Raw genomic sequence first — 22,719 nt, 5'->3', positions numbered from 1 at the left:
ACCGGCACACATGGGAGGTGAACAAAGTAATACATTTAGAGTTAACGACGAATTGCCGTCATTCCAGGGGAAGGAAACAGTAGGACTTGAAAAACTGGTTACTTGAATTGTCTTTTTTTAAAGGAGGTAATACATTAATGTTAATATTAAACAATATTTTTAATTAATTGCTGTCAAGTTCCCCAGACTACATAGGTCTCCCCAACGTCAACTGCCTATTTAAAAGAGACAAAGACAGCCAAAGATTTGACCTTCTCTGAAAGGCTGACAGCTTTGACTCTCAAGGAGATGCCAGCTGACAGAATTCTGTGTCCAGAGTGCAGGCGGAGAGCAGTGGTACATCAAAGCTTACAAAGGAAGGGTCCCAGGAGCTCTGAAGTGTAAGGGAAAAAAGAGCTCCATCCTGAGAATTATCAGGCTGAGGAGCACAGTGTGACAGTGTGACAGGCTGCTCTAACAGAAAAGCAAACGCGGACACACACACACACACACACACACACACACTGGGGCGCCTTCTGCCCCAGCCCCCTGCATCTGGCCTCCCCGTGCCACCGAGTGCCCAGCAGAATGAATGATTAAACGACCAAAGAGAACTGGGAAGATCAGGCTGCCAGATTTTATGAGGCAATCACAGCATCAAGTGACCTCAATGTCTACTTAGGAAGAGCGTGATTTGTTTGCGAGAGCGCACAGCCAAGAGGCCCAAAGGCAGGCGTGGACTCAGGTAAAGGACGCGTTATAAGGCAGACCGGGGAGGAAAAAGAAGTCCGAAACGCCTGGGCCCGGAGCACGCCCGGTCAGGCCCAGGCTGGAACCAGCCCGGCTGCAGGCCGCGGCCCCCTGTCTGTCCCCAGGTCGTCCCCAGGCTGAGCCTCTGGTGCTATAAATACAGCGGCCCACATGCTGCAGGGAGTGACACGGTGTTCCCTCTCTCGCCAGGACAGATAACACGAATGTGCCCTTTAAATGCCCCACGCCGAGGCTCGCCCCAGCCCACCCCTCTCCGGAAGCGCCTTCGCCCCCGATGCCCTCTGCAGGGCGTCCCGCACCTGCCCAGCCAATGCGCTCTGCGCGCGCCGCCCGGAGCGCTGCTGCTATCGCGAGAGCCTGGCGGGGATATAAGCGGGGCTGCGGGCGAGGCGAGCGCCCCTCCGCGTGCGCAGGTCGGGACGGCGGCAGTGCCTGCCGGCCGTGGGCGAGAGCGAGAGCGGCTGCTGGCTTGCAGGCTGTGTGCGCCCGGCCGTCCGGCGTCATGGGTGATCAGGCCTTGAGCTTCCTGAAGGACTTCTTGGCAGGTGGCATCGCCGCCGCCGTCTCCAAGACCGCGGTCGCCCCCATCGAGAGGGTGAAGCTGCTGCTCCAGGTGAGCGCGCGAGCGGGCGGCGGGGCGCGGGGGGCGCGGGAGCCTCTGCGGGGCGCGGGCGCTGCAGCCGACGGACGCGTGCCAGGCCCGGGCCCGGGCGGCCGCCTGCGCCAAGGGGAAGGTGCCCTCTGCGGAGCAGGTCCAGCGTCAGGAGCAGATTCCTGGTGTCGGGTGGCGCCGGCGTTCGGGTGTCTATATATGGAAACCCCACCCGGAGTCACTGTGGAGCGAGCCAGCTCCGCGGCGGGGACGGCACCCGCGCCCCACTCCGGGCCTCTAGGCCGGCCTTATCTTTAGACTTTCGACATCCCTGGCACCTTCTTATGTACACCTGCCTTACGCAGTTAAAAGAATTAATCACTGTCGCTGTGACCCCGTGCACTGTGCCGTGACACACAGATGCGTTACTTGGTTCTCCCTTGTGTTACCTCTGCAGGGGAAGAGTTATCATCTCCCATTTGACACGTGAAGAAGCTGAAGTTTTGAGAGATTTAACAGTTTGCAGAATTAACTCAGATCACAGCACTCCGCATATCCCCCAATCTTTCGCTCCCCTGTCTTAGTTCCTGAAGGGTTTGTAATCATTGTCCCATCTAAACTGTTTATCTTCTCCTGCCGAAAGGGCAAGGACTTCCCAATCTGACACTCAAAACTATCAGCCAGAAACAATCCGATGAACTGGTCACAACAGCAACAGATCCCTCAATAATTAACTACTTGGGTAATCTACCTGACAATTTTCAGGCTCTGGTGCTTGGCGGATTTCTTTTCTTTCCTGTTACATCTGCTACCCCGTGATCCTCACCTGCAGAGAGACGGGAGTGACTGAGGAACTGTCCTCTTTCTGCAAGTTAGCTATTAAATCATGTGTCCTTTGGAGCAGGGGTGTTTCTTACTGACTCTTGATGAACCCCTGGGAAAAATGGAATACATAAATTATTATTTTTATACAGTTAAGTTACTTTTTCAGTTTATTCGGTGGAAACTTTTCCTCAAATGCCCTAAGATAAGTTGGATTTTTTGGCTGGTTGTCCAAATAACTTAACGTATTCACATTTCTTTACTATCTGATTTCCTAATATTTTTTTCAAAAGGAAATTGAGGTTCTCTCCTGCCTCTCCTAAGGGGGAAGAAGTGAAAAAAACAAAGCAGGAGTGTGTGGGAAATCTGAGGAAATGCAAACCTTTTTCTCCTGTCCTCTTCCCTTGTCCCCCTGTTACCCACCCCTGCTTCCCCTTCTCCTAGGTCCAACATGCCAGCAAACAGATCAGTGCTGAGAAACAGTACAAAGGGATCATTGATTGCGTGGTGAGAATCCCCAAGGAGCAGGGTTTCCTCTCCTTCTGGAGGGGTAACCTGGCCAACGTGATCCGATACTTCCCCACTCAAGCTCTCAACTTCGCCTTCAAGGACAAGTACAAGCAGATCTTCCTGGGGGGTGTGGATCGACATAAGCAGTTCTGGCGCTACTTTGCCGGTAACCTGGCTTCCGGTGGAGCAGCTGGGGCCACCTCGCTCTGCTTTGTCTACCCGCTGGACTTTGCTAGGACCAGGTTGGCTGCCGATGTGGGCAAAAGTGCAGACCAGCGTGAGTTCACGGGTCTAGGCAACTGTATCACCAAGATCTTCAAGTCCGATGGCCTGAGGGGTCTCTACCAGGGTTTCAACGTCTCTGTCCAGGGCATCATAATCTACAGGGCTGCCTACTTCGGAGTCTATGATACTGCCAAGGGTGAGAGAGGGGACGACCCAGGGCAAGGAGTGGGGAGGAGGAGGGTGTGGAGAGGGGATCCTCTGGGTTCTGTAACTCAAAAAGCACTTTAAATTGAGCAGTCATGTTCTTTCTAGTCTCTCGGCTAAAGCGAGGCTTCTGAATGAGGACTTGGTGTGATAATGATAAATTATTAGCCAAAGGAGTCTCCATGTCCTCTGCTGAAATAAACTCTGGCCTTGAGTAAATCAGAGAGGAGGAAGGGGAGCCTAACTCCCTCCTGACACAGCTGAGTTACTCAGTTTAACTTGGAGCAGCTTCACCTTCAGCATGAGGACTCTGACTGCCATGAGTCCACTTTGTTGGCCGTGGGTGTCTGTGAGGTATCCTTGCAAGGCATGGTGCTTCCAGAAGGGGGGAACCTGGGGTTGGAGATGCAGTAGCCTCTTCCCCTCCACCTGCTTTTGGCCAAGCTGCTGACAGCAGTCACTTCATGGCCACTTGGCTTCCTGCCTCTGCCCACAGGGATGCTGCCTGACCCCAAGAACGTGCACATTATCGTGAGCTGGATGATTGCCCAGACCGTGACTGCGGTGGCGGGGCTGGTGTCCTACCCCTTTGACACTGTGCGCCGTAGGATGATGATGCAGTCTGGACGGAAAGGGGGTAAGCATGGGCTCTGCCGAGCGCAAATTATTTTTTGTCCATAGAGAACACTGTTCAGTCCTCCTCTCAATTTTAATTATCCTGAGTTAATTAGCAAAGTTATATGATATGAACTTAGGGAAAGAAGACTATTCCTAACCCTCAACTATTCCTTTAGAGAAAATATTTTTTCTTTTTATTAAACAGATAAGATAAAAAATGAGATATGTAAAAGGCAAACTTAACTAGCACACTTAGACCCTCTTTCCTTTGAGCCTGGGTACAAAAACAAGGGAAAAGAAGTAATTTTAATGTGTGATTCCTTTATTTAATTATTTCAAATTTAGTGCCAGAGGCTGTTTTCAGCTAGGAGAAAGATGGCTTGAAGCAATCTGTTTTGACAGAAACATTTATGCTTCAAGGGTTGAAAGATAAAAGTCATTTTTAAAGCAAAATACACATATGAGCAGTCTCATGTGGTTCAACTTTTTAAACTTTTTAAACACTTAATTGTAGTTGCATAATCTTGGGCAATATAATGTGAGATTAGGCCCAGTTCTCTCATTCATAAAAAAAGGCAGCTGTGCAGTGTAACACTCCTGCTTTACAGTTTGATAGCATGTGAATTGGTTGGTGAATTACCCGGATTCTTCCATTACTTAGATAAGTATGAATGATAGGAAACCCAGCTTAACAGTTATGCAAAGAAAGAGACTGTCTAGTGGAATGTTTCATAGAGCTTAATGCCTAAGTGACCTTAATTTTATAAATCTGGTAACATTGCATACAGGTGTCTTTCAGAGAAAAGTCTCTTTCCTCCAGATTTATGGAGCCCTGACCCACATTTGTCTCCACAGCTGATATTATGTACAAGGGGACAATTGACTGCTGGAGGAAGATTGCAAAAGATGAAGGAGCCAAGGCTTTCTTCAAAGGTGCCTGGTCCAATGTACTGAGAGGCATGGGTGGTGCTTTTGTATTGGTATTGTATGATGAGATCAAAAAATTTGTCTAATGCAGTTAAAACTCAAGTTCACTGCCTTACAGTGAACTTGGTACACAAGTTCACAGATTCATTGTGTGGTTTAATAGACTATTCCTGCAGAAGGAGAAAAGCAGATCTGGGATAAAACCAGACAAAAAAGGAATACCTCAGGCAAAAAAAAAAAAAAAAAAAAAAAAAAAAAAGCTTCATTGAGTGTTCATTAAACCACAAATGTATTTTGTATTTATTTTACATTTAAATTCCCTCAGCAAATGGAAAATAACTTACAATACTTGTACAATTAACCGAAGAGCTGATAGTGAAGAAATAACTGAATGTGAATCATCAATAAAGATCACTTACTGCACGTTTTCTTATTGAACTCTTGTTAACTCTTAATAGGTTTAAAAAAAATAAGACCACCTGGGTAGGGTGGTACATGCCTGTGATCCCTGCACTCAGAAGGCTAAGCCAAGAGAATTGCTGTGAGTTTGAGGCCAGCCTGAAAGGTCAAGCTCAACATGAACTACATAGTGAGACCTTGTCTCAAAAAAAAAAAAAAAAAAAAAAAAAAACCAAACAAACTATCAGTGCATATTTTCTAATATGGTGTATTTACTAGAGAGTGAGCTTCTATACATCAGATACTATACTGACTATATGTTTTTAAATTCAAGTAGTTCATACATTGTCTTTATCTTACCTCATACTGTTTTTCTGTGGGCTCAAAAGTGGTAACATGGAACATCCTCTTACAACCCCACCTTGTTTTATGCACTTTTAAGCAGTCAAGGAATTCTGAAATTGTGCTAAAAAGGTTTGCATCACAATTTCAAGAATTTTGCATGCTTAGGAAGTGCTCTATTTTAGTCCCTGTAGGAACTAAAAGGAGTTCTAAGGCAGTATTCCTTGCAAATCAGTTACTTAGTTTAGGCCAGTGTGACAAAGTAACACAGACTAGATGGCTGATAAGCAACAGAAACACTGCTCACAGTGCTAAAAGCTGGCGGTCTGAGATCAAGGTGCCAGTATGACTGGGTCCTGGTGAAGTCTTCTGACTCATGGTGGAAAGAGCTCTCCAGGGTGCCTTTTGAAAGGCTCTAATGCCTTGATGTGGGTGCCACCTGTCTTATCACTTCCCAATGCCATCACCTAATGCCACCATCTCCTAATGCCATCACTTTGGAGATTAGGGTTGCATCATTGGAATTTTTGGAGGGATATAAATATTTCAGTCCATTATATCACTTGTCAAGCTAGTATTTCATACCTACTAGGTTTGTGAAAGATACAAAAAAACTTAAACAGGGGGTGGGGGATCTAGCTCAGTGGCATAAGCACCTGCCTGGCAAGTGCGAGGCCGTGGTTCAATCCCCCATACCAAAATAAAAACGAAAACAAAACAAAACAGCTTAAACAGAGTTTAAGCCCTAAAAAATCTTAAACAGGGAAAATGGTAAAATGATAATTAAATAATGTAACATAATAATGCAATAAATATTGGTTGAGAAGTGGGGTTGGTAATTAGAGAAGGGGTGATAAATGGGGAAAGGAATGGTAAGAAGGGAACTTTGAAAGAAAATAACTAGATTTAGATACATGGGTATAGAAAGTATCTGTTAGTGTCTCTTTCTGTAACATTTTATCAAGACTTAGAGAAAAGGTCTGTGTAGAATTGACTCAGATTTGTAAGCAAGAGAAAATAAAATCTCAAGGGGAAAGTTAATTTGGACCAGGAAAAGACCAGTTGGTATCATCTCAGTTTGTAATGGATCTGGAGGAATCAAATCCCAGTGTCCCAGGCAAAGCTGGGAAGGCAGGCAGAGACTTTGCGGTGACAGAGGTGTTTTGAGAGCTGTGGAATTAAGCCTTTAGCCTACTCACTCCTGCCTCCTAATAAGAAAGTGGCTGTCTTGCTTTTACCACAGTGACCACTATCTGGGCTTCACCATATCCAAAGGTAATTTAACCTGACTTAGATACCTATGCTGATGGAAAAGACCACAGGTCTAAAACAGAGGGCATCTGTCAATCTTGCCTTCTCTAGGTCTGGCCCTTTCGAGGCATCTCAGATAATGCTGCTTTTTGTCCCAGGAAAATATAAATGATCCAAATTCTATTGTTGATCGAGGTGAATGCAGGGCAAGCTAACAGGGCAATACGTTTGTGCAGCGCATCTAAAAGTAGGGCCAGACTTTTTAGTATTTTCAATCCTACGGGTTTAGGACAGGGAAGCCATGAGATGTACCTGGAAACTGACTGTAATGAATAAAAACAGTAGGTCATCGCAGCCACACCAGGAAGCACATTGCTCTTTAATCTAACTGCCCTCCCTGGCATGCACTGGGGAAGAGAGAGGCAGAAGCGAGTATTTAATAGTTCACATTGTCTGCATTCTGCACGGGCCCTGGCTCTGGCCTCCCTTTCCTGCGAAGCTACCTCCAAGGCATCCTGCTGGGAGTCCTGCTGGGTTAGTGCCGCTGCTACTGCCTCGGTCTCTAGGAATTCCTAGGACTCTCACGTCCACTAGGAGGCCATAATCTCACAGGGAGACACAGCAGTACTTTTTCCCTTATGTCCTGTCTCGCTAACATCATTGTGCAAAGTTGTCATACCTGAAGGTCTGGGAAGCTAAGAGGGGTTCATGTGACAGTGACAACTTGGAATTGCGTGTTGGGCTCTCTGGGACTCTCACTAACCCCTTCATCCTTCTCTGTACTCTCCGTAAATGCAAGCCTCTTGTCACCATCCCTTACCATTTTTATGCACTTCCTTCTGGAAAGGCTTACCTACAGGCATCTTGTTTCTTTTAGGCAGCTTATATTTTATATGTATGAAAAAATTTATGGAATATGACAAGGGAGCCTGCCTGCCTATGATGGAAATAATTGGACATTAAAAAAAAAAAACTTGCTTTGATTCTTTGGGCTGAAATCGCTGTTAACTAGATGGTTGCTTCCATTCTATTTTACTTTGCAAAATATGTAACTTGTGTCGAGGTAGAGTTTACTAATCACCCATGACGTGCGTAGGCTAGGATGGGAAAACTTCACAAGGCAGCTTCTTTTGTGATTTCATGCCTAGATCACCTGGGACACAAGTGTTTAATAAAGTACTTGTGAAGTGCAAAATGGATGAGGAGGAGGAAAGTGTTAGCTCCAAGTGCAGGGCAACTTGAGAATATGTGGGAAAAAGCAAGTCCTTCAGCTTAAATGAAATCCTGAACAGCCTACTGTGGTTGCTGGACAAGCCTGTTTGGGTCATATAATGTAAATGGATAAATATTTATGGCTGCCTTACATTCAGGTCCTTAAATAAAATTTATTAAATTTTAGGTCCTTAAATTTCAGGTCCTTAAATAAAATTTTAAAGTCTTGGCAAGTGCAAAGTCATGAGATCACTGGTACAAAAAAAAAAAAAATTTTTTTAAAGTCTACTATGTCATGAATTCCTTTTTACTTTCCTGCTCCTACTGAATTATCAACCCATGAAAAAGCATAATTTAGTCCTTATTATGCATGGACTTCAGATCTGCAAATTGGTCTTACTGCTAACATTTGTTTATACCCATTTGTGAGCATTGTCAGCACAAGATGTGCATGTTCTTGGCTGAAGTTCCAAGGTGCAGCTCTGCTTTTGGTTTTAGCTCTCACGCTGTGAACCAGTGCCCTTTTCAGTCTGTAAGTGTGTGGCAATATCTTTTATGTTTATTGATACATTCTAGATATACATAGTGATCACATTCATCATAGGGAGTTTGTACCTGTACATGATGTAACTTTTCTTCCCCAGTCCCCTCCTCTCCCTTCAGCTCCTCTTCCCTTCATTTACAAAAGCTGTTTCCTTGGTTCCTCCCGCTTCTTTTCCTCCTCTCTCCTCTAATTCCCCTTCCAATATGAACATTTTCTTCCTGTCTCACAATATCTGTTACACATTTTGATCCTTATTTACACTGTTTCTCACACCAGAGAAACAATGTGATATTTACACGTCTGATTTGAGTGTGGTCTCAAGTTGCACTCATTTACCTATAAAAGTCTCGTTTCTCATTCTTTATAGCTCAGTAGTGCCCCACTGTATAAAAATACACTTTTTTTTTTAATCCATTCCTCAGCTGACGGGCATTTGGGTTGTTCCTAAGATTTAGCTATTACAAATTGTGCTGCTATAAACATGGGTGCTGTGGTATGTTTTCAGTTCTGTGGAAAAATACCCACAAGGGGAATAGCTGGGTTGAATGGGAGCACTGATCCTAGTTTTTTGAGGAATCTCCATACTGATTTCCACAGGGGTTGCACCAGTCTACACTGCCACCAATAGTAGAGAAGGTTCCTTTTTCCCCCACAGCCCCTCCAGCATTTGTTATTGATTTCCTGATAGCCATTCCCACTGGGGTGAGATGGAATCTCAGTGTTTACATCTCTCTAATGACCAATGATGGTAAATGTTTTTTCATATACTTGCTATTTGTATTTCATCTGAAAAGTGCACTCTTATCTCAGCTGCACAGTTTTGGACTGGGTCTCTGAATTTAGGGGGGTCTGATTTTTTTCAATTCTTTTTATGTTCTAGATAGAAGCCCTTTGTCTTGAGGAACAGTTGGCTAAAATTTTTTTCCACTGTGTGGATTGTCTTTTTACTCTTTGGTGATTTCTTTTGATGTGTAAAAGCTTTTTATGAGATCTCAGTTGTTGATTCTGGGAAGCATTTCTCATGCAGTTTGGGTTTTGTTCATGAAGTCTCTGCCTACACCTTTGTCTTCAAGATTTCTACCTACTTTCTCTTCCAGTACATTTAGAGTTCGTTTTTAGATCTTTAACCAATTGTGACTTTAGGTTAGTGCATAGTGATAGACATGGGTCTGGTTTTAGTCTTCAGCATGTAAAAAGTCAGTTTTTCCAGCATCATCTATTAAAAAGGCTTTCTTCCACTGCACGTTTACCCACATCTTCTTTATCCATTCATTGGGTGATGGGCATTTGGACTGTTTCCAAGATTTAGCTATGACAACTTCTGCAGTGTTTTCTTTTTTGATGTAATTTTGTTAAGATGGCACCAAACATGGCACCGAAGCACTATCTAGAGTTCCCAAGCTCAAGAAAGTTAAAATCTGCCTTGTGAGGAAAATACATGTTAGAAAAACTTCTTTAAATTGGTAAATCAATAATAAATATTAGTGTCTTAAAGCAGAAACACATATAAATAAGAATTATAAGTTCAACAGTGACCAAAGGTTCATGGAACCTAACTTTAGATTTCCTCTTATGAGCAGTAGTTTATCATACATTATTATTTGCCTTGACTTTATACAATGTAACCACCATGAATAATGAGTCAACTGTATTAAAATTTTTAGTTACATAGTAAGACTACCTATGTTTCACAAATGTTTTTAATGTTCTATATATCCATTTAAATTTCCGTATTTACTTACTAGAACATTTCTAAACATTTTATCATAGTCTGGCTTCTGCATCTTTTACAGTCATGGTCATATATACCAAGTGGCACACTGTGGTTTCACAATAGACTAAACACTGGTAGATCCAAAAGCATGCTACAGTTTCTCTTTCAAGGAACTTGTCTTGCTGTATTTGGGAAATAAAATACAGACCAAAGCTGATACTAAGATGATTGAAGTACCCAAATGTATGACCTATATTTTTATTATTTTTATGGATTTTAGTGCTTAGAATTGATCCTGCAGCCTCACACAGGCCTAGCACATGCTCAACCCCTGAGCTACATTCACAGCCTTATGATGTATGTTAAATCAGTGCTTCCTTAGCCTTCGCTAGTTAAAAGCTTATTTTAGTAACTATATATATGACAACAGCAGGGGAAGTGATGACAGTTTTTATCAGTCAAGTTTTCTCACCACTGTGAACAAAAACCCAAACATCTGCAAACGAAAAGTGGTTTAGTTTGGCTTGTGGTTTTTGGAGGACCCATCCCATGGTTAGTTGGCTCCAAGACAGAAATGGCATGGTAGACAGATTAGCCATGGCTATTTCCCATTGCTTCAAGGAAGCAGAGAGAGAAGGGAGCAGGCAGGGATGAGATTACACCTTCCAGGTCAGGCCCCCACTGATCCATCCCCCAGCCAGCCCCCCCCACCTCCCCCACCCCGTCTCCTAATAGCACATGATCTCATCGTGGATTCACCAGTAAAGAGTAAAGAACTCCCGTCAGTCAATCACTTTCCAAAAGCCCTATCTCTGAGACTTTTGGGGGACATTCTAGATCTGAACCTTGACAGCAGTAAAAATAAGGGGTATGTTGTATTTTGAAGAACACACAGGACATAGTTTTTATAACCCATGGTTTTATGACTTCATGTTTGAGAAAAATTACCGATTCAACTTGGGGTAAAATTACTTTGACACAAAAACATCCAGAAGGAATCCTAAAAGTAACAGAAAAGTAGAGATAGAAGTTTGGAAACTTGCATAGCATTTTGGCAAGCAGATCTTAAGAACCAGTAAGATGATGTAAAAACCATGATCAGGAGCCTTAAGAGTCACCAATAGGGTTCAAAACAGACACCAGTAGAAGTCATCAGAGGCCAAAGCCAGAGAATGAAGAATAGAGGCAATCTATGTGTCACTGAAGTAAAGTATGTGACTTCAGATAGTCAATACCACCAAATAGGTAGGGAAGGTAAAAAGAACAATGCAAAGACAAGAGAAAAAATTCCATGGTTTTATGTGCAGAGTCACTGGGGACATGAACGACCTGAACCTGCTAGTAGCTCTGGAAAGCCGGAGTTTCTAAGTTTACGGAGCAGGGTGAGGAATGGAACAGAAGGGAGGCACAGTACATATTCATTTCACACATATTTGCCAACACTATTACGGAACAAAAAGCAGTAAATTGGCCACTGCAGCCATAGAGACTGACCCAGCCCCGGTCATTAAGAAGTCTAACAGAGAAGAAGCCATTGCAATGTAGTCAGTACTTTACAGAAAACAGTAAGCCCTGAAATAGGGTTGGTGAGAGAACAGCAAACAAGTAATAGATTGGCTGTATTTACAGGTGACGCAGAGACATCCAAGGATTCAGAGTATGCTTGAGGCTTCTGGGAAGGCAAATGTACCAAGTCAGATACAGGTGGAGGGCAGCACAGGCAGGAGGACCAGGGTGTACAAAGAAAGAGACGAAACATCCCACTGACTTAGAAGAATAAAGTGAAAGAGGACAGTAGCTGGGAGGGAGGTCAGATAAGAACAGCTTTTTACCCTCTCATATCATATTTGAAGCCAAATGAGTAACATAAAACATAGTAAGAGTAAAGACAATGCTAAGTGTGGATGGGGTTGTTCTCATTTATCCATCATTTTCTTCATTCCAGTAACTGAGTGTGATTGCTTCTGAGGATATATACAATCAAATAAATAAGAAGTATGCCCCTAGAGCATTCATGGATTACGGAAGGCTTCCTGGGGAATTGATTCAGGAACTGCTTAATAATAGGCATTACTTAGCTAGGTAATGACGCGTCTGATGAGACCGACTTGATCAGTGTTACCAACTCAACACAACGAAAAGGCCACTTAGGCTAAGAAATGAGATGCATTCTGCGTCCTGAAAAAAGTTCTGAAAGACTTGTGGAAGGTAAGGCTAAGTAATGAAATGCTCAGTTTGCTCATCTGAAGAACTATTTCATTCAGTGATCTTCAGAGTCATCGACATTTTTAAGAGTGATAGAGTCAAACTTCAGTTTTCACACTTGGGCAGCAGAGGGAGAATGGATGGGAGGGGCACTGAGGGGAGGAATGATTATGGCCCAAAAGACGGCAGCATCAACAGGATGCGAGGAGGGCTGTCCTTGGGGCTTAGTGTGGGCTTAAAAGAGGAGAAAAGGGGGAAGACACTAGGACTACTGCCATTGCTGGGACTACGGGAAGAGAATCACACTAATCATTTTCAAACCTGGTGAGGATTCAAGGGGGGAAGAGGAAATAAAGCTGCTTCATTTGATGGCTACCCAGACTGCTTTAGATTGAAGATTACAACAAAGTGTAATGCAACTTTACTGTAAGATCTAAAAATTATCTTCAAAATCAAAATATATTATAACTTCTCTAGGATTTCCACATTGATGTAGGTAATTTGAGTAAACCTCCCTCAGAAAACAGAAATGGGGTTCAAACTACTTTAAAAATCTGCCTGAAGGCAACAAGGCACAGAAAATTATGGGACATGATCTTTTAGAGAAAAAAACCCAGAACAAGTCGGACATTTTAGGGCCAATTTCCAACCCCGTGGATGTCAGCTGACTGTGAAAGGCAGCTGAGAGGTTAAGGAGCTGTCAGGTTTTGAAACTTCCCAGAGCAGGTGGAGACCGGAATCCCAGCAAGCCTGCTGTTTTAGTTTCGGGCCCCAGTGAAGCTGGAAAGAGTTTAGCTCTTGCAACCACCAATGTCAATTACTAGATCATCTCAAATCTTAACTGGGTTAGAGTAACCTGTGATTTCTAGCACCTCTGCTGCCCGCCAGAAACAAAAGCCAAGGAAGAAAATACCACCCAGAAGAAAAATCAACCAAGTTTCTCTCTAGAAGTAAATGTTTTATGATTTGCTACATGAATGGCCTCTGATACAACCACAAAGCTCTATCATGCTGCACAAGCAGACAAGACAAAGGAACAAAATGGCCACGTTTCATAAAATTTTACTATGGACATTAAAATGTGTACATCAATATAATTTTCACATACTGCAAAATGGTTACAGGCAACAGATCTTGCATGGCAAAATCTGTTGATTGTTGATCTGTTGATTGTTTAATCATCAGAGTGAAGATATAATCCACATAGAAGGGAAGAAAATATTTGCAAATCATACATCTGACAAAGGAGTAACCAACCCAAACCCATACCAAATCAACCAAACAAACAAACAAAAATAGTAAGCTGGAGGAATAGCTCAGTGGTCAAAACATTTTTCTAGCACACAAGAGGCCTGTGTTTAAATACCCACTAACACAAAAACTCAACAAAAAACCTGATTTTAAAATGGGCAACAGACATGAATACACCTTTGTCAGGGGGTGACAAAGATGGCCGTTACTAATCACAAGGAAAATGCAACTCAAAATAGTAATGAGATACTCTTTCACTCCAGTAAAAAGTCACTATCAAATAGACTAAGACATATTCAAGTGTTGGCCAGGATGTACAGAAATAGGGAACCCTCACAGTCAGTAAAAATGTAAACTTGTACAGCTCTTATGGAAAATACTATGGAAGTTCCTCAAGAAATTAAAAAATAGGACGACCATATGATCCAGCAGTCCCACTACTGAGCAGAGAATAATCTGCTGAATCAATAGAATCAATCTGCTGAAGAAACATCTGTACTCCTGTATTTATTGTGGCACTATTTACAGCAGCTAAGAAATGGAAATAACCTAAGTGTCCATCAAATGATGAATGTATAAATAAAATGTGCTACATTTACATAACACTGAATACTAATCAGCATAAAAATCATTGCTACAACATGGATGGAACTGGAGATCAGTCTGTTAAATGAAATAAGCCAAGCGCGGACAGACAAGCACTTCATGATCTTACTCATATGCAGAATATTGAATGCAGAATGATGGTTACCAGAGGCTGAGAAGAGTAGGAACAGGTAGGGATGTGAAAATGTTGAGGAGTGGGTACTACTGCAGAAGAAACAAGTTTTGGTGTGATATTGCAAAGTAGGATGTCTACAGATAAGAATAATGTGCTGTACATTTTAAAATAACTAGAAGGACCTAACTTTTCACAATAAAGAAATGTTGGAGTCAGATGTTTACCCTGTAACATTATACAACATGAACATATATCAAAAATCATATGGTACTCCATTAATATGTATAATGTGATATACTTTCATATCAACTAAAAATAAATGTCTCCAATACATATTAATTTTTTAAAAAAAACCTGTAACTGTAAAAGCCATTTGCAGTTCCCAGGCTGTGTCAGTCAGCTTTCTGTTAATATAACAAATTACCTGAGATAACTTAAAAAGAGAGATTTACCTTTGCTCACAGTTTTGGAGGTGTCAGTCCTAGTGCTTTCGGGCCTATGGAGAGACACTACAGCATGGTAAGAGTGTGGCAGAGCAAAGTCGCTCACCTTATAGTGGCTGGGAAACAAGGGAAAGAGTGGGGTCCCACTAGCTCCTTTGAGGGCACATGCTTCATTACCTAAAATAGTGCTCTCTGCCCCTTCCCTTAAAGATTTTACCATTCCCTGAAGTTTTTATGCTGGGGAGCAAGAATTTACCACACCTTTGGGGGACAGGAGGCAGGCTGCTGGATTTGACTCATGAACTACAGTTAGCTGGCCTGATGGAGAGCTTCAAGTTTTTCAATTTTCATATAAATCAACAATCTAGCTAAATCATCCTATTAAAATACATTCTAAAGAGTTCAAGGTTAAAAATGAGTATCACATGGAAATTTCAAAATATTTAGAATGAGAATAAAAATGTCACATTATTAAACTTGAAGCTATGTTTACAAGAAATGTGTAGCTTTCAATGCATTAGAAAAGTCCAGAAATCAGTGAGCAAGGCATCTATTTCAAGTTCAGAAAAAGCATAGCAAACTAAATCAGAAGAATGAGCCTGAAAGAAAATAATTAGAATTACTGAAGGAGAGATAAAAGTGCCAAGGGGATTAAATAAATATGAAAGGTACAATTTCTAGAAAACAATAGAGCTATCATGGCTCTTCATGGTACCCTACCCTACACCTGTATATACTTTTTTCTCACTTTTCCCCACTTTTACTTGACCCAAAGTCACTCTGCAGAGCCTGTTTCTACCTTTAATAAATGCAAAACTGCCATCATTTATGCTCGTTTCCTTCAATTCTTTACTCAGGACAGAACCTAGAAATCACTTCCAGAGGGGGACGCTATTACCCCAAAACTTAGTATCACATCTGGCTTAGTTAGCCAAGAGAGCAGCATGTAATACATTTGATGGCCTGAGCAGAACAAAAAAACTACTAGTAAGCTTAACAAAAGTGACTGCTCCATGATGCACCACAGAAAACAGCATGAATGGCAATTCAAATTCCACTAACCTTGCCGATGGGTCATATCCTGTGACCACTGGAAAAGAATAAAGCCAGCCTCATTTGAACTAAAGAAAATGACCACCGAAAAGGAAAAAGCTACTCCTGCAAACCTCTAGGAGACCTACGATTTCTCTTCAAAAAGCAAGAGTCTACTGTGGCTCCAAGTACAGGCTTCTTCTTCAACCTTGGCAGTGAGCCACAACAGCCCTAGGTGGTTGGAGAGCACTCATCTCCGGTAGGTAGGGTTGACAGCCCTTTCCAGCAGGAAGTAGGTATGTAAAGACAGAGACCTCTACTCCCTCAGGAACCCATAAAAATGATGAGGATACTGTCTTTTAGGGAGAATTGAGGATACTGTCTTTTAGGGAGAATTGAAGCAGAAAGATAGGATTATGGCCAAACTGGTTGTTAGACTCTCAAGTCCCCACGTGTAGATTTCTCTTGAAAACTCAAACAGGGTTTTCACAGGATGACATGGACATGACGCCAGAGTGGAAAACAGGAGGGCCAGTCAGCATTATGCATTTGCTATTACACCTCTTCACAGTAGTCTACCCTACGCTCTAGTCTAGGATATATTTAAAACTTTTTGTCTTTTTTTTTTCAACTTTTACTTGGTCTAAACTCGCTCTGTGGAGCCTGTTTTTTCATACCTTTAATGTAAAACTTCAGCACTGCTTAAAAAATAATTAACAATAATGATATAGCAGAATATCTTCATGGCTTTGGATAAAGGGAAATTTTATAAACTTCAACATTAAAAAAACACTAATCACTAAGAAAAGGCTCTGCTGGAGAACTTTTTATCAAAAACACCATTAATAGTGAAGAGAGAAGCCAAGTTGGGCAAAAATATGTTAATTAATTACAGGGACTGTATGGGTTGCAAAACATAACTACTTACATAATCAAGGGAAAAAATCCCCAATACAAAAATTGGCAAGAAACTTTAAAAAAGCACTTTGCAAATGAATATATTTCATAGCCAACAACATAAAGTATTATGAGTACGCAATTAAAATCATAATAAAGACATACTACATTAACCTGACTTAAAACTTTAAGGACTAATAATAAATACTGGTGAAAATATGAAGCAACATGAATACGCTTCTGTGGAACAGTAAATTGATACATATGTTCTGGACAACTCTAGTTTTATACCTAGAAAACACACACATATTTTTTAACACAGCAACTCTACTCCTACATACGTGCCCAACCAAAATGTATGCACTGGTCAGTCAAGGCACATCTACACACTAGCCTTCCAGTTAAAACCTGGGAGTCACCCCGCATTATTTAAGTACCATACCACAGATAAATAAATCATGATACAGTCAGCTAACAGAACATTACATAGGAACAAAAATGAATCATAGTTACACACAATATGGAAGAATTCCACAAAACAGCGGATGAACAATGTTACACACAAATGAATATAGTGCCATTTATATGAAGCTTAGAGGCAAGCAAAACAAGTGTTGACATTTTGCAGGTGAAGCGACAAATTCTGGAAAGAGGCCCCAAGGATCTTGGGAATTCTGGCACCACTCCAATTTTGGCTCTGGGTAGTGGAGACTCAGCGGTCTGCTTTATGGCAACTAATGAGTTGTATATTTACATTTAGGGTTCATACTCTTCTTTGATAAGCAGTTAACAAAACTTCAAAATGCATGAAATATCTCTCTTGTGGGCATTTACCTAAAAAATCCAAGCCTCCCTCACATTATCAAAACTGTAATTTAAAATGAAATCTTGAGTTAATAGGATTCCCTATATAGCATAGGTAACTGAGAGGGAGAGATACTGTGCTTACTTAGTTCTGGGTATTTCTTTACATGAAATAGAAACATTCTCAGAATGATATCAAGAAAACATAAATGACACATTCCAAACTTGGAAATTAGCTCTAATCCCAAAATCAGTGAAACAAACACGTATGGTTTACCATTGTAATATAATCCTTTAATAATTTAGAACCATATACTTTTGTTTTCTGGTGATTGTCCAAATTCTTAAAGTAGTGGATGTGAAATTAGATTCATATGAAAAAATTATCTCATAGTATAATATTACAGGTTATCTAAGTTTTATTTTGTAAAGCATTAAAACTTCAAACCATCATCTAGAATGCAAAGGGCAACTACCTGAACTTACCAAATGGATTTTGAAATAGAGGCATAAGGGGCTGGGGATTTAGCTCAGCGCATAAGCGCCTGCCTGCCTTGCAAGTGTGCGGTCTGAGTTTGATCCCTGGTACCAATAAAAACGAAAAAGACAAAAAAAAAAAAAAAAGAAATAGAGGCATAGAACATTAATAGCCTTATTATACTGAGTCTAGAAATATTTCTAAGTGACTTTTGAAATCATTACCAGAACTTTAAAACTCAAATAAAATTTTCTGCCATAACAGAATTCTGTTTGCTTTAACAATCTTTTATTTTTAATTTTGTAGTTGAAAGCTAGTCAGTGATTTATTCAATGGCGTTATTTTTATTTAACCCTAATTGAAACAACAAAACCTCCTAATGTTTTAGAACCAAGTTTTAAAAAGAGTATTTATTACTCATGGTACATATCATACAAATGACATTATGTACACAGCTATTTTTTACAAACATTCCTGCAGGCTCTAAAAGCATATCTATTGTACTGTAGCACCATAAAAATTTTACAGAATGAATTCGATGGTGTAGTTTAAAGAAATGCTGACCAGGATTATCATTTTAAGCAAATTCTTTCCCACCAAAGTGTCACACTTTTGAAAATATAAACAGCTTATACCGTCCTCCTAACTTCATTCTTAATTTTGTAAGGTACACAGAGATTATTATTCTAATATTAAAACAAGAACAAGCCAGTGCATTTTAGAGAAAGACACAGGATCAGAAATCATTTACCTATAATTCTTTTATTTCTTTCTCCCCTACACCAAGCCAGTTCCTTCACGCCTAAAATACATTACAGTGGACTAGGAGACTGTAAATAGATGTTGATTTTTAATTATCTTATTAATCTTTATTCACTGTAAAATAATAACCACTAGTGTTAAGCACATGTTCTAAGATGGCATATAGGTACAGACTTTGGCATTTCACACAGTACAAATGTTTTAGAAATTTAATTAATATGATAAACTCACACTTTTAACTTTACATCAGTCTTAATATCCCAGAACTGCAGAGTTTGAATCTGGAGAAGCACACAATCATACCCATCACAATCACCTTCTTAAGGTTGTCTAGATACCATTTTGGACACACCGAGTTAACACACCGAAAACAACTCCACTACACTATATTTATAAGCAAACTAGAAAACTTTATTTGGAGTAGCAGCTAACGAATCAGCTTTTCATAGAGACTGAAAAAGGAGGTAAGGGAAAAATGAGCTAATAGCTACCCCTTAAGGAATAATTTTAATAGCTTAAAAAAAATCTTTCAGAGAATTTTACTGAAAAGGAGGCAATATCAACTCAACATTTGACAGAGATTAAAATAATTTTTAGTAAAACTCTGGCCTAAAACTAGGCCTTGGATTGCACACTTTCTAGTTATACATACAAATCTCCCAAGTATGTACAGTAGCTCCAAGTCAACCAAATATAAAATAAAGTCATATTACTTCACTTTTTTATGCTCTAGATAATGAAGAGAGTAATGAATGTTCTTGTGCTTCCTGCAATAAAAATGTCACTCACACCATAACAATTTTCAAAGTATCTTGACTTAATACCAGAGAACAGAATTGCAGTGCCTACATTTTAGGCAACTATGACAATAAAGTTATAAATTTTGTTTTAAAAAGACCATTGTTCTTTCCATCTTTTACTCTGAGATTGAATCCCTGTTATTAGTAATACTTAGACAAACTTGCCCTTTCAAAGATGCAAAAACTGAAGACAATAAATTGGTATCTAAACTCAAAGAATAGCTTTATCAATGAAATTGTATGTTGTATTCTTATACCTGGCAGCAGAGGTTATACAAAATGTATTAAGACTAATGCTATATAAAAGATTCTGTGTGTATACAAACACATTCTCCCAGTAAAAATCTATTTTTAAAAACTGACTCAATACCAAATGCTAAGTTTTAAATTCATCAACTTCTCTCTCTTTAAAGGAAAACTGTTACACAAACATTAGAAGTGCAATAAGTTAACAACAGAAAACCTGTTTAGATCAGCTAAAGCTTTTATATAAAAAATGTAAAAACTTACTGTTTAAAACAAAGTATCAAATAATGTAGAGCATTACAGCCCAAGGAAAGAAGCAGAAAAATCTCACAGAGTGTGTTTTCACGACTCTAAGCCTACTGTTGCTGTGCTTTATATGCCTTATCCTAAACGAAATATATAAATACAAACTCAGGTCAATAAACTATTAATTGATGTTTAGAAAAATATAGTTTGCCTTTTTGCTAAATATGTTAAGAAAAGTAGATGTAGCAAACATGCTACAGGGCTTGAACATTAAGATGTAAAATACAGATCTTACTGTGGCTGCAGAACATTAGTATTAAAAAGGAAAGATCTGACATACATGAAAACTTTCCTAGATAGTTTAAGGGTTTACTGACCAGGCCAGTAATGAAAAACAGTGATGCCTATAAAAGGCTACACTTTGCTGCATGAAATAGGGCAGAAAAATACTCTAATTTCAATAAGTTCACTACATTATACCACTAACTACTTCATTAAGACAATCAGTCTTTTAAGTGTGAAACTGGTAAAAATGCTACTTTCAACATTCAACTACACACACACACACAAAAAAAAAAAAAAAAAAAGAAAGAAAGAAAAGAAAAGAACAGAACAAAACCGAACCCAGAAACCTAGCTGATATTTAAAGGAGTAGCCATGTCTGACCTTTCTTTTATTGTTCATATTTAATTTTCCTTTTCAGAACCTACTAACACTATTTAGAATTTCTAAAGCATTTTGAAAGCTTTCTTATTCTAAATCATCTCTTAATACACTAAATACTAAATCATAGCAGAATATGCTAACAGAATCATTTAAAACACTGTTCTGACGTATATTGGAATCTGTTTCTTGGCTCTTTAAACTGGTGATGCTATTTTGCTGATTGAATAAATACTTGCTCTGTTTATGGTGCAACTGTAGACACACTAGTCATGAGGCAGTATATTATAGCTCTAAGCCATCTGCTTTCTCTGAATCATTAAAACACAAGAGAGGAGTTTTTATGTTGAACTTTCTAATATTCACAGTAAGAAATGGTTCAAAGTAGCTAATCAAATACTTAAGACCTAATTCAATGCCCTTACACAGAAGTACGACACCTCTGGTGAATTCAAAGGATTGCTCCAGGACAAGTTTCTCTTAATATACTTACCAAATCTAAATTAGCTCTACCCACAAAACACATTTCAAAATTAGTTTCATAAAAATAAAGTGTAATTTTCACAATCAGGTTATGACTCACTCCATATAAGTCCTAAAGCAAGTGGAAAAAAAAAGTTCATAAAATTCAGGTAAGTTCAAGGTTTAAAGCTTACAAGAAACAAAAATGGAAAATGAGAACTATACAGTGGACATCTTGGGTGCAACATGCAATGATATTATTACTACTGCTTTGTCAGCATGACAATTCCATTTCTATATTGAGAAAATATACATGCATAGTATGGTACCATCTGTCTAATAAATACATATACATTTCACGTAAATACAGTCTCATAGGAAACACTGACTTTACATTAAACTGTCATTTTGACAATTTTGCACTGAATAACAATAAATTACAACTCACTGTTGTGTGAATTGCTAAAAAAATTTACAGATGTTTACACAGAATTTTAGTAATATACAAAAATACATCAATAAAAATTAGATGAAAAATGTTTAAAGCAAAAACAAAAAGGCTTTATAACCAAGCGGCACGGACATTGGGAGGTTTAGGTCTCAGCAGCAGGTTGTTGGATGTGTCAAAACCTGATGGCTCAGTCTTACAACTGAGGCCACTGGTGGCACTGGATGTCCTGGAAGCTCCTCCTGAAAACATACAAAGAAGGGAGCATTGAATTATTCAAACTAAACACATGAATCTTCATCTGATAAGCTTCCTGCTATGGTCTGTGTTTGGATGTCCCGCTAAAGCCTCACATGGTCATGGTGGGCAGGCCTTTCTAAGGCACCTCAGTCTAGCATTTCTGATTGGTTCGTTGACTAACATTGGGATTGGTGGTGGGAGTGCTCACCTGTCCAGGGGTGGGTATCCGACATACAATATAAAGACAGGAAAGAGACATGCTTTTTCCATTTTGCCCCTTTTTCTCCCGTCACTCCTGGTATCTGCGACAGCCACCATGTGTAGTTGACCCTCAGCCATGCCACCCTGCTTTGGAGCCAATTGAGTATGGACTGAAACCTCCACGAACTGCGAGTTCAATAAGCCTTTCCTACCTTAATTTTGGGTGGTGGGTATTTTGTCTCAGCAACGAGAGAAAAGTAACCAACACACTTCTTCTTTTAGGTCTAGACTAGGTTATCATCACCATGTCACATATGTCCAATAGTCTAATGCAAAAATTCTCAAATCAGAAATACAATGAAATGTTTAAAAGGTGTGGCACTTAAAAGCTGCTCAAATAATTGAAGTGAAAAAAGAAAACCATTTTGCATAACCATTTATGTATTTATTTAATAAATAATTCATTACACTCAAGGCACAATACTAAATATGGGTTGCTGGAACGAGATCCTATCTTAGTCGCGCAGTATCTGTAAAATGAATAGATAGAATTACCAGTCATTTGAGTGTTTCTGAGACTCACCTGAACCCTGAGAAGTTGTGGCACTATAAGCAGTTCCAGCTCTTTAGTATGCCTTCTATTTTTATATATACACAGTTTAGAATGCACATGTGAAGTAATAGCATAAACTTCAAGTAAAGGAAATGTT

General features: G+C 40.0%; 2 protein-coding genes across 6 annotated transcripts in view; one reads left to right on the top strand and one right to left on the bottom strand.

The window, feature by feature from the left end:
* The first annotated feature begins 1,132 nt into the window (after nt 1–1,132).
* On the top strand, nt 1,133–5,071 carry Slc25a4 (solute carrier family 25 member 4). The gene is made up of 4 exons (XM_003469193.5): nt 1,133–1,363; nt 2,609–3,095; nt 3,600–3,740; nt 4,577–5,071. Exons 1-4 carry the CDS (start codon nt 1,253–1,255, stop codon nt 4,732–4,734), a joined length of 897 nt encoding a protein of 298 aa, XP_003469241.1. The 5' UTR covers nt 1,133–1,252; the 3' UTR covers nt 4,735–5,071.
* A 13,613-nt stretch (nt 5,072–18,684) lies between these two features.
* Cfap97 (cilia and flagella associated protein 97) overlaps nt 18,685–22,719 on the bottom strand; it is a 42,167-nt gene continuing 38,132 nt past the window's right edge. For all 5 annotated transcript variants that reach the window (XM_003469192.5, XM_013151660.3, XM_005003382.3 and 2 more), the window contains one exon: nt 18,685–21,810. In XM_003469192.5, the coding sequence (XP_003469240.1) occupies nt 21,683–21,810 (128 nt within the window). In that variant the 3' untranslated portion in view covers nt 18,685–21,682. The remainder of the gene's footprint in view (nt 21,811–22,719) is intronic.

The sequence above is a fragment of the Cavia porcellus genome, unplaced genomic scaffold (genome assembly GCF_034190915.1).
Source record: "Cavia porcellus strain 051 isolate PalLab524CR breed Dunkin Hartley unplaced genomic scaffold, mCavPor4.1 scaffold_24, whole genome shotgun sequence".
NCBI lineage: Eukaryota > Metazoa > Chordata > Mammalia > Rodentia > Caviidae > Cavia > Cavia porcellus.
The sequence above is the reverse complement of the archived record's forward strand: the minus strand, read 5'-3'. Positions and strand labels throughout refer to the sequence as shown.

Excerpts from the sequence above, each read along its gene's own strand:
- Slc25a4 (XM_003469193.5), top strand. The coding sequence starts at position 1,253 with ATGGGTGATCAGGCCTTGAGCTTCCTGAAGGACTTCTTGGCAGGTGGC. Across the intron at positions 1,364-2,608 it reads GGGTGAAGCTGCTGCTCCAG|GTCCAACATGCCAGCAAACA; the intron begins GTGAGCGCGCGA and ends CCCTTCTCCTAG. Across the intron at positions 3,096-3,599 it reads AGTCTATGATACTGCCAAGG|GGATGCTGCCTGACCCCAAG; the intron begins GTGAGAGAGGGG and ends CTCTGCCCACAG.